Raw genomic sequence first — 11,857 nt, 5'->3', positions numbered from 1 at the left:
GCAGCGCGTCCAATCAGAGGGGACGGGCCGTATGCAAATGTATCCTTCCATTTGCATACGGACGGGCCGTATGCAAATGTATCCTCCCACCGGCGGCGGCGGTGTGTCCCTGACGCGGGACGGCGCCGGTGGCGCATGCGCGGGAGAGGGGTCTCGGGGCGGCCCCGGTGGGGCCGTGTGGGGACCTGCGGGGCAGGCAGCGGTTATCGCCGGTCCCGCGGCGGGGGATGAGGCGGGCCCGGCCCGGCCTGCCGCGCCCCGTGTAGCGAGGACGGGGCGGTTTGAAGCTGCCGCAGGCAGCGCCCCGCTAGGTGGGGCACGGCGCCGCCCCGCCCCGCCCCCGGCGCAGCGTGACCTTCGTCAGTTGCCGTAGCCGGGGCGTGGAGACATGGCGGCGGCGGCGGTGGTGGCTGCGCGCGGGGCTGTGGCGGGTCGGTGGCGCGCGGCGGCTGAGGGGAGGCGGGCGGCCATGTCGAGCCGGGGGTGAGGGGGCTGCCTCCGAAATGGCGGCGCGGGGCGGTGTTTCGGGGCGTCTCCTGAGCGCCTGGCTCTCCGCAGGGATCCTGGGGCGCTGGGCCCCCTGGGCTGCCCGCAGGCCCGGCGCGGGACGCGCTCTCTCCGGCCTCTCCGCCCGGTGCGTCAGGCAAGTGCGGGCACCCGCAGCGGCCCCGCTGTGGAAACCGCGGCTGCCCTCGGTGAGCCTGCCCGGGGGAGGCACCCCCTCGGTCCTAAGCAGGTACAGTCTGCGCCGTTCTTTCTGGAAGGAGAGCTTAAAAGGCGGTTTACATAAAGTCTGAGCAACTTCTTGGACTGCTTTTTACTCTAGCTAACGCGTCTCTGTTTTAGCCCAAAATCTCCCACTTCTGTTAAGCATAATACTTGAGGCAGGATGTAAAATGGAATAGACTTTGCAGACATAGGCTTTACAAAAAGCCTTGTTATAATCGGCACAGTTTCTCTTGCTGGTCACTGATGTTCTACAGGTAGTTCCTGAATGCCAGTGACAGTTGAACGTTTGCTTTTGAGTGTTTAACCACTTCTATTAGATGAAAAAGCTGTTGTGTATGGAATAATAACGTCGACATTAATTGCAACTAGAGTGCAGTACTGCCGTTAGTGTTCCTACATGCACGCTCCTTAAGTGGTGTGCTGTAATTAGATGAGTTCTTGTTAACCTCCTTCAGACAAGTCACAGCTGCTTCTGATTTCTCTTTCTGTGAAAAGCCAGTGATTACTTTTAGAAAAAGATGTTTCATTCCTGTTCTATTTTTTCCCTATTTTGGGGGTGGGGTTTTTTTAGTGTCACATCTCTACTTCCAAGTATACTTCAACAGCCAGCGAGGACTCTCACTTACTGTAGCTTGCGGAATGGAAAGAGGAAAACCGTGAAGGCTGTCATCGATAGGTTTCTCCGGCTGCACAATGGCCTTTGGGTTAGGAGAAAAGTAAGACTTCTTTGTTTTTTGTAATAAAAGCACGTTTACAATCAGCGGGCTAATTGTTTTCATTCCGTTAGAGGGCAGCAGCTAGGATGGAAGTTAAAAAAACCTCTAGAGACTCCCATCTTCCTGCAAGTGGGGGATTTGTACTGGTTTGCTTATCAGTATTGCTGTATATATGTATTTGCAGGGACCCACTTAGAAGTCTTGTGTGTATTTTCTTCTGACAGTCTGGTTATAAGAAGAAACTGTGGAAGAAGTCAGCCGCCCAGAAGAAGCGTTTGAGAGAGATGATGTTGTGTACTAGAACACAGTGTAAACTCCTTGATAAAATGACCACTTCTTTCTGGAAAAGACGAAATTGGTATGTTGATGATCCCTACCAGAAGTATCACGATCGCACGAATCTTCGTGTGTAGAAATCTTGGTTTCATTTTTGCATCTCTGTGGGAAAGAGGTGGCAGTACATATGGTATGGTCTTAATTTTAGAACATGAATCTGTGATACCTGTTACTTTTCTAAATAAACATATGCATGTCATCTGATGAGAATTATGGGTATCAATGCCCAAAATAAAGGAATATTCAAGATTATCTTGAGCTGCAATTTCTGTTTTACTTAGCAGAGGTCAAGCTGGTCACCTACACATTCTGACGTCTGTTGGTTTCCTGTGATTGTGTGTAATGTGGGTGAATACAGTGTAAACATAACTAAAAGTGAATAATTCGACATATTTAATCCTAAAAATTTTAAAAGAAACATGTTTAAATAACCCAGAATATATTTTGCTGTGTCCAAACTTATTGGTAGCTCACTGAATAGAGTCTCCTTGGGGAAGGGGAGAAAGGAGAGCAGGGTCTGTGTCAGTATTGTTACCTGTCATGGTACCAGATAAACTGTTGCCATGTCTCCATGCTAGAGAGCATAGAAAAAAAAGTGTTTCATGGCTACATGCAGTTTTTATAACTGATGTAAAAATGTATTAGCCACCAAATTTCATTACAGGACTCACATTTTGTATCCTGTGTTGGTTTTTGAGTAGTAGAATATATTCTTTGGGTCCTATACTACATCCTCAAGCAGTCAGTTCTGAGTATTTTCTTGTTTTTATTCTTTCTTTAAGCCTACTTGTACCTCATTGCGTATCTCTGATCACATGTATATATGGAACAAAACCAAGGATTTATTACAGGGTCCTTTTGGAGCGTACAGTGCAGCTCATCTCTGGTTTCACTAAGGGCTAGATCGGAGGTTTTCTCTACAAAGGTGATACTCCAGCAAGTGTATGAAAAGCAGTTCCTTCAAGAAGTAGCCTCGAAAAGTTCACTAATAACTAAGCCACTGCTAAGCAGATAGTCCCTGGTTATCAGCTCCAGAGCCACCTGTATAGCGAGAGATGGTTTGCTGTACAAGGCTGTAGTGTTTCAATGAATTCACTAGTTACTCGGAGTGTTCAGTAGCTGTATTTTTTTTCCAGTTCATAATACAGAAAGAAGTTGTGAAGGACATGCAGCACTTAGTGAATACATCTATATACAGTCAGCCAGAATTGAGATAAAAATAATACAGTGATCAAAGTAGTTATTCTGGCCTGCCAGATACATTGAACAGACTAAAGGTGTTTTCTTCTTCTTTTTTTTCTTTTTTTTTTTTAAAGAAAAGATTAAGACTTTATTCAGGATGTGTATCAAGCAGTATAACAAAACCAGCAAAACATCAACCTTTGGAATACTGTTGTAATGGCCATCCTTGTGAGGCATTAAGTGTACCATTTCATCACAGATCTTTTCTACCGATCACAGGAAAGAAATCACATGAAGGGCACAATTACGATCCTTAAATAGTTTGTCTAAGCGCAAATCCCAACGTAGTGTTCTCTGCTATTTCAAATATTGTGCTAGGTGCAAAATAGGTACCCAAAACAAACAGCAAAAAGGAGACTGTGATTAAGGAGCATTTGGTCACAAGTACAAGGGTTTCATCACTACGTGAGAACACTTCAGAGAGCAGTCAGAGGCAGCAGGTTGTTTACGTGAGGCTAGGGAGCATCATATCTCTCCAAGCAGCTTTCTCCCTCTCATTAGGAATAAATAGATTCTCCTTTCCTTCTGTGCTGGGTTTGCATTTACACAATTTAGATTGGTGTGGGATTAATTCCAAGGTGACAGTGATACACATGAAGTCTGTCTTGTCTATATTTGATGTGATCCCGATTCAGCAATCGGCGACTGCTGTAACTGCGCTGATGCTGGCCCCTATGATGAGAAAGGAGGCACGGAGGGCTGCACTGACCTGCTCTACCACGAGAAAGGAGGCACAGAGGGCTGCACTGACCTGCTCAAGCTTATTCTCTTCATAATGGAGGTAAATTTATGGTAAACGGGTGAGGTAATTCACAGGCCCTTTCACCATGGAGCATCTTCAGCTGCAGTTTCCTTCCCCTCAGCCTGAATTTTACTTGCTCAAAATAATGCATGTTTCACTTGAGCCTTGTGCTGGTTAAAGGCTGTATTTTCTAGGGCTGGCCTGTTCCTTTCAGGGTGACACTCTCCAGGCCATCTCTGAGAAGTCAGGAGGTGCCCGGCTGCCCTACAGAACTGATTGTAGAGGCCAGCTGCCTGAAAGGCCCCTACGACCGGGCTTTTCTTACTTAAGCCAGATCTGTGGCTATTTTAAACCATCGGCTGAAAGATGGCTTGCTTTTAGGAGGAGTAATCTGCAAGCGGTTAGCCGGCTTGCGCGCTCCGAGCCTGAGCTGGGAGGAAGCTGGGAACTGCTCCCCATCAACACATGCCCAAGAAGCCACCACCCATGTGTCCTCTCTTTGCTCAAGTCCTGCAAACCCTCGTTTGCCAGGAGGGGTCAGCACCAGCGCAGGAAGGCGACTCGCTGAATCGGGCTTGTTCCTTGGCAGAGGCTCAAGAGAAAAACTGCAACGAAAGACTTCATGTCTGCTCTTTTTTCTGAATGAATGCAAGTAGCCAAGGAGTGAAATGACAGACTTGGGGCAACACCTGTAAACAACCTGTGTGTGGAAGATGAGGAATCAAAAGCACATGACTGTTCTCTTCTGTATGCAGAACACTACAGCACTAAGCGTACGTGGTTAGGCATTCGCATTTCTCGTCTATCTATACACAAATATACAGCTCCGTTGATAAATTAATACATTTTTGCCAGAGATATGAAAAGGTTTATTTTTCTCATTTATACAGTGAATGTTTTGAGAGATATAAGGCAACTCCCTTGTCAACAATTTCACCTCAGCACTTAAGAAATGCTAAACAGTCAAGTTTACAGTAAAACAGCAGATTAGACGCACATTTAATAATTTTAGTGAGAATCAATGTTAATACAGAGTGTCTGAGAATAGAATTTGTCAGATGTTATGTAGCTCTATGTTGTTGGGGTTTTTTGGCATAATTGAGTGCAAACTTGTCAGCTTCTTTTTTATCTTATGGCAGCCCATTGCATAGCAGGGAAACACAGCTTGCTTGCAACAGGATTTTATTTTCTGCTAACACTGCAGGCAGTTTTTCTATTTCTTTTTAATGTTTGCCAACAGAAATCAAATAAACTCTAAAGCTGCTTAAAAATAAAACACACACGCTTAGCTCCTCAAAGCTTTTGCTGAGTATCTTCCAAGCACTGACTCTTCTGTAACTGCTATTTAGACAGGTTTGTTGGTTTTTTTCAGTTTACTTTCTGAAGACTTTTTCCTTCTTACACATTGCAAAATATGATTGAATTAGCACATGTAAAGGAAATAAAATTCTCAGGTAATGAGGCCAAATACTGTGGCAGACACAGGAAACACCTGCTTGCTTTTTCCACTTCCTATCCAGGTCAGATAAACATTTGTGTGTGCGCATAATTTATTTCTCTCTTCCCCACATATGTAGGAAGCTCTGGGGGAAGCCTCAGGGATCCGTCAGACAGGGACAGCTGGGGTATTGATGCATACCCAGCAGAGAAAAGGTTTCAAAGGCCACTTCAGATTTATCTCTGAGCCCGATACACTCCAGCCGGCTGTCGGCATCCTGGACTGCTGCGCCTGAACTAGATCAACAGTACTGTTCATCAACAAGCCCGTGTACTGATCCATTAGTGACGGCACATTCTACGAAATGCTAAATGTTTTTCTAGTCTATGTGACAGGTCCAAGAGCAAACACAAAGGGCCACGTAATTAACTTATGTGTGAATCTCACATGCTCAACACTTACAAGAGACACCAACTTGAAGCACAAATACACAAACCCTACCACGTCTTCATCTTCTTTTATATTTCTCATTTATATATGGATACAAATACACCACTCCATCTGGTTCTTGTGGTTCTAACCAAACTCCATGCTACAGGCGAAACTCCAGGCTTCAAAAAGCAGCTCAGACCCAGCGCCCTGCTCTGCTCATGCAAGTAAAACAGCAGCACCTCACCAGGAAAGCAGAGGACTGGGACTGACACTGTTGCAGGCAGGGGAGAAAGGTGAGTCTTCCCCTGGAAGCACGTCACTAAAGTGATTTGAACTTCTGTCACTGCAGCTAGTACAAGCCTGGCTTGCTCACACTTTAAAACTGGCAGTAGAACATTAGCCACAAGCGATATGATCTAGTTCTTCTAGCTGCCATCGTTTTCCACACAATACTCTCCTGGCTCAGGCTGATCAAAATTAAGACTCCCCCTTCATTACATCGTTGAAACCATTTATTTTCTCTTGCACGTCTCTTCCTCATCGTCTGTAAGTGGTTCTTTCTCTATGGTTTTTAGAGTACATGTGATTTACTTGCAGAAAAAGAAACAGAGTTGCAGTTCAGCTTTCGCTAATGAATCTTGGACATTTTGTACAGTCAAAGTACTTTGACATTTGTTACATCATTCACAGTCTTGAGGAGGAAGGGAGGAAAGAGAAATCCATGGCTTCTGCAAATCCACTTCATTAATGATAAAGCCATAAATAAATACACTGTCAATGTATCATCATGAGTAACTGATTATTTTTGTTTCCGCTGTGCATTCACAGAGCTAGCTATGCAGACACAAACGAGGATTGTAAATGTACAGCCTTACAGGATTAGCGTGAGTGGGCAAACACTCTGCAAACGAGACAAGGACTCTTAACCTGCAGGTGTCTGCCAGACTACCCACGTCACGGACAAACGCGAGAAGCGTGTAACAGAAGGATACAGAGAGAGGAAAGGCCGTGTCTACAATGCTGTACATCAAAGCACATCCATCCCACTGCTGTTTCCTACATTATTAACGAGTAGCTCTTTAAGGCAGAAGAGAGACATTCTGTGGATCTTGGTGCTATTGGCTCATTGCACTCACATTGTTTCAGTGGCAGAGGACGAGGTACTTTTCTTCCTGAAGCGAGGTCTAAGGGTCCTAGGCGGTGCCTGCAGAAAAGCAAGAGAAAACTTCAGTGGCGTAATAGGAAATGTTTTTTCTTTCCTTAAAACTCACCCATCTTTGTGGCACCTCTGTGACAATGATCCCATTCCAGGCATGAATTAACGGAGAAGCAGATCTTGGCCTTGAAGATCATTAATGAAGGACCAGCTGAAGACTCACTCCTTTAAGAAACCTGTTGTAGCCCCTTCACCCAGGTTACACCAACACTTTCCACTCTGGTGCTTGGTTTGAGGTGTAGCTAAAGGTTGCTAATGACATAACAGTCAAAGGAGGCGGACAAATTGGTGCCATTTACAGCAGCTCTTGGATCAAGAGAGCAAACTGGTGGCAGAAAGCCAGCTCTGGTATCTCCCAGCCCACCCTGCACTGTTCAGCCCAGCCACAGCCCCTCTGAGGGTACATCTCATTGGGGCATTACAAAGCTGAAGGGGTCCCCAAGGTGAAACACACTGGGCCTGTAATTCTCACAAGGCAGAGCTCTTTTAAAAGATCAGCCCCTCGCTTGGGAGACAGGCCAGACACAATCCATTGAAATTATTTTAGAAGCCAACTATTGCAATTCTGCCTTGCAGTCAGCTGATGCAGAGAGCTTTAAAAAGGAGCTCTGAATGCCCAGGAGGAGCCAGACCAACTCCATGAAATTGGTTTACTGTGATTAACCCCGTTCTCCAGACTGAGACAGAAATTAGTTAGACTAGCAAACAAAAAAAAAACCCCAAACCTAATCTGCACTACATACTCAGAAGAGCTTTGGCATAGCATTGTGTCTTGCAAGCTTCACAAGAAGAAACAGTTACCAGATGTTGTGGAGGAGCACAAATTCTCAGTGTGGAGGCCTGTCATAGCATCATGGAACACTGCAAGGCCTGGTAGGCTCTTCTACTCCATTTACATAAATATCCAAAGCTTTATTTTCTTTAACAGCATCAACCTATTTACCTGTAAGACTACAACAGGGCCTTACCATTCGTAAGTGAGGACTTTGTCATTTCTATTTTACAGGACTTTCCAACGCAAGATCATGCTGTGTTTCCACATTCCTGTGATGCAGCAAGGTATAAATATTCATACGGATAAGGAACTGCAGTGCAGCAAGGTTTTGTTTAGACTCCATCTAAATTTCTATCTCTTCCAGCTTGCCCATAAACCAAGGTAGTTTTTCACAGAGATGGGACTAATCCAACACCCCATCCCATCTTCCAAGCCTGAAATTTTACCCCAAGTTCCCACTGTGAACTCCCAAAAGCACAACAGAGCTGGATGTGGTGGCTGCATCCAGAAAGGCACAGCTGGAGGAGAAAAGCTGAGGAAGAAAGCTGCTGTGTATGGCAGGCAGGGATCCCACACCAGCCAGACTCCATAGCTGCTGGCTCTGAGTCACTACCTGTAAACCAGGAGCTCCGGGACACAGCCTGACAACCACAGCAGTATCTCCTGCAGCTTGGGAGAAGGATGCTCTTGGGGAAGCCAGATGGCTCTTAGACTAAAGCAGCCATTAACTGCACAGTAAAGACTCTTAAATCAGGAATGAATAGCTCTGCCTCCTCTGGGAGGCCACTTGACAGCTCTGAGAGTAGCAACAGAGGCTGTGTCACAGCTGCACCTTTCCACAGTAAGAACAGAGCCCCCCAGCTTTTGGTGAGATCCCCCAGAGCTAGGACAACCCACTACAAGATCACACAACTGCTTACCAAACCACACTGCTCCAGCTGCCTCATACTGAGCCAAGGGGAGGGTCGAGATCTCCCAGCTTGGATCTGAGAGCTGCTGGCTGTGGCTCCATCCCCCCTGCCCAGATCTGGAAGGAGTCTTTGCCTACAGCATCTCCCATGGAGGTTTTATTTCTTCCACAACAAAATGTTGCTAAAATTGCTTTTAGCAAACCACAGTGCGAGATCTGCATCTCCTTTAGTTCTTTTGTTTCCATGAAGCAACTTAAAGCATACTTGTTAATACAGTGCCTGATTCAAAAACCTACCGAAGTCATGAAGGAAGAACTGCCGCTGGTGTCAGTGGGGTTTGGCTAGGTGCGAACTCAAGTTAGAGGGACTGGGCTCTGAACTGTGAGGGCTCTGGCTGTGGGTGCTGGCTGTTCTCACCATAACTATCCTGCCTTGGGGGTGAGAATATATTTTCCTCTACAGACATGAAAAATCAACTAGCAGTTGATATCCAAATCCTCTCGCTCAAATACCTCCACATTAGCACATGGTTTAGAGCTAGATAAAAGTTTTGCGATTCAGATCCAACTCTGAAGCCCCGTATAACTATTATCTCCACAGGCACTAATTCAGACTTCTTTCAGGAAATCCACACATGCAGAAAAGTGAGCAAACCCATAGCAAGACCCAGCCCTGAAAGACCAGAAATGTATTATTTGGACTCAGTGTTTTTAGACCAAAGAGAGATATTCATTCAGTTGAAGATTCAAGGAATGTCACAGAAGGAGGAGCCTTGACAATATGGAAGTACCTCAAGGGGTTGATCCTTCTTTTTGGGCCTTTTGTTCATGGATGCACAATCCAATGAATCGTTCTCTTCATCATCTGAGAACACAGAGCCTTTTGTTTCACAGTTTGCCTCAGGTGGCTTTTCATACTTATTGTCCACACCTATTTAACACGGCCATTTACAGTCTAAACATGAAGACAAAGGATGACGAAATCAGAGATGGTTTGATTCACACTGCCAAATGCCACATCACTGCAAAGCCATGCATCTTCCAGGGATTAATAGACAGAAGGTTCACACATCACACTCTAGTAATAGCAGCTGTGGGGTTAGAAATCAAAAGGCTCGTTTATGAAGCCATTATAAGCTCTATTTGGATTACTGTACATAGAATTGAGACTAAATTCACAGCCTCTGATGTTCTGGAGGTTGACTCTAGAAAGAGATTTTTTTGTCTGGCTTAGGGATAAATAAAATAGCTGATTTCTTGAATCACTGATTCCATCCATTGTTCCTGCATCTACTGCTTCCAGAAGGAGTGTCCTCTAGAAGACACCAAATGAGTGTTGAAGCCCTCTGGACAGTATGGAGAGAGCTGCCTGGGATGCAGAAATATGAAGCATGGCAGCACGAACTGACTTGAAGCTGAGAGAGCTCAAGCCAAGCACCCAGTCTGAGATCCACTGATGTTAACCAAAAGCTTCAACAGGCATTGAATGGACCCTTAGCAAGTGGGTGTGTTGCTGCAAGACCACAGTGGGGGAAAGTCTCTCTTCTGTCACTCTGGAGTAAATCTTATGGAGCATTAACTCCACTGATGGATTTGAAGGCAGATTATGGCCCCATGACTACAGACCACTAACACCTGCTTGGTGGTTCTTAACCTTGTAACTTATGGCAAGATCTTTGTGGGACTGGTCATGTTGCACAACACAATCCATTTGCTGCCTTAAATCCAGACAGTGAAGCAGGATGGTATTTTTAATGGCCAGTCCAAAGCAAGAGGTACAGCAAAGGACACCCAGAGTGACCAAGCTTTCTGCATCTCCACAGACAGTTTCTTATCAGCAGGGCTGGAGCTTTCTGTGTTTGACTGATAGTTAGGCTTTTTTCATTCTGAAATATGTCAGGAGTGGAAGTGTTTGCTGTTTAGATGGCATTAACCACAATTACTGGCCCTATACTTAGACTGTTGCATAAACATACATAGAAATAATGCTCCGTGCTTCTTGTCTCAGCCTGACTGTAAGACTCTGCTGGACCAAAGACTAAAACCCAAATACTAAAACCAAAAAGGATTTTTAAACGTCTAATACTTATTAATCCATTTAGATCCTTAAAGCACAGAAGAACTGAATTCTCCAACAGCTCTTTCAGCAGATAATGGAGAGACAAAAGGGAAGTGATTTGGCTACAGCAACACCACAAGTCACGAGCAGGTCACTGGGGCTCTCTCCAGTGCCAAATTCAAGTCAGCAGCTAAACGCTCTCAGCCCCTGCGTTCAACCCACAGGATGCGGCTGCTGCTTGAGAGAGCGGTTCACACCATCCTCTGGCCACTAACCCTGTGTTCCTACCCCTTTATCACCATTTGCATGGACAGGCTGTAAGACGCCATCACAGGTTTCCAGGAAGAGCCAGAAGTTGACTTTTACCCAGCTGTACTGAAAATGCTGATAGTCACGTTGCAGAGAGGCCCAGGACAATGCTGAATTGGTTTTTTTCTGTATATGACTGTGGTGTTAAGAATACACTGTGGGGAGAATTAAATGTTCTCTAGTCCACATGGCAAATGTCAGGAACATTTTATTTTAATTACTATATTATCCTTCCACTTGGAAAGTGAGATATTCAGGAGGAGTCTAGCCTAGGTCATCTTGGATGTGGGAGTTGGTCTTTGTGCCTCTCTAAGCCAATGAAAAATGGAGTCAAGTTTGGTTTTAATGCTGTTTGTTCAGAGCTTGAGCAAAACCTGAACGAAACATGCCCAAATCTGCAGCCTGGAGGCTAAGTACTGCCCCCAGCACCAATCCATATGGCTGCTCCCAGCCGCCCTCTTCCCCAGAGGTCCCTCAGATGTGGACTGCAGGCTGGCCCAACAACACACCCCCAGCCACGTGCTGCTGCGAGGAAACAACGGCTTTGCCCAGGAAAAAGAGGACTTCAAAGGGGGCAGGACAGAGGGATGTTTGAGAACCAGAATTAGAGTGTTCGGTGACCAGACTGTGGAGATGCTAGCTGCTGAAGCTGAGAGCATACAGGATTAGGCAAATGTGCCCTGCTCCTTTTCTCCTACAGCCAGCCGCTCCACTGCAAAAGGAGACAGAAGGAACTGTCAGCCCTGATAACACTCCCGGGAATCCCATGCTTTTCTAGCATACGTTGCTTTCTCCGATATTATTCTCTCTCTCGAATTGGGTGCTGTGTGAAAAAGATATCCAGGCAGCTCTGCCACCTGCAGCGCCCGTCTCCATGACAGGCACAGCAGAGGCCCAGCCTCCTGCAGGCTCTTCCGTTCTCCCCATCAGCCTCAGCGTCATATCCATGTCCT

At 45.8% G+C, this 11,857-nt stretch overlaps 2 protein-coding genes across 6 annotated transcripts in view; one reads left to right on the top strand and one right to left on the bottom strand.

The window, feature by feature from the left end:
* The first annotated feature begins 68 nt into the window (after positions 1-68).
* Positions 69-2,033, top strand: MRPL35 (mitochondrial ribosomal protein L35). 2 transcript variants are annotated; one of them, XM_075499546.1, is made up of 4 exons: positions 69-311; positions 559-736; positions 1,301-1,445; positions 1,670-2,033. In XM_075499546.1, exons 1-4 carry the CDS (start codon positions 71-73, stop codon positions 1,856-1,858), a joined length of 753 nt encoding a protein of 250 aa, XP_075355661.1. In that variant the 5' UTR covers positions 69-70; the 3' UTR covers positions 1,859-2,033. The 2 variants fall into 2 exon arrangements, with proteins under 2 accessions (XP_075355661.1, XP_075355662.1); XM_075499547.1 differs by having other exon boundaries at positions 283-431.
* An 851-nt stretch (positions 2,034-2,884) lies between these two features.
* REEP1 (receptor accessory protein 1) overlaps positions 2,885-11,857 on the bottom strand; it is a 70,305-nt gene continuing 61,332 nt past the window's right edge. For 2 of the 4 annotated variants that reach the window (XM_075499536.1, XM_075499537.1), the window contains one exon: positions 2,885-6,839. In XM_075499536.1, the coding sequence (XP_075355651.1) occupies positions 6,829-6,839 (11 nt within the window). In that variant the 3' untranslated portion in view covers positions 2,885-6,828. Of the gene's footprint in view, positions 6,840-9,327; positions 9,492-11,857 lie in introns of those variants that run through there. The other 2 variants (XM_075499532.1, XM_075499534.1) reach the window with 2 other exon arrangements.

The sequence above is a fragment of the Mycteria americana genome, chromosome 4, assembly GCF_035582795.1.
Source record: "Mycteria americana isolate JAX WOST 10 ecotype Jacksonville Zoo and Gardens chromosome 4, USCA_MyAme_1.0, whole genome shotgun sequence".
Classification (NCBI taxonomy): Eukaryota; Metazoa; Chordata; class Aves; order Ciconiiformes; family Ciconiidae; genus Mycteria; species Mycteria americana.
This window is presented reverse-complemented; position numbering and strand designations above follow the sequence as displayed.

Coding starts and splice junctions, on each gene's coding strand:
- MRPL35 (XM_075499546.1), top strand. CDS start 71: ATGCAAATGTATCCTCCCACCGGCGGCGGCGGTGTGTCCCTGACGCGG. Junction 312..558: donor CGCAGGCAGCGCCCCGCTAG/GTGGGGCACGGC, acceptor GGCTCTCCGCAG/GGATCCTGGGGCGCTGGGCC. Junction 1,446..1,669: donor GCCTTTGGGTTAGGAGAAAA/GTAAGACTTCTT, acceptor TTCTTCTGACAG/TCTGGTTATAAGAAGAAACT.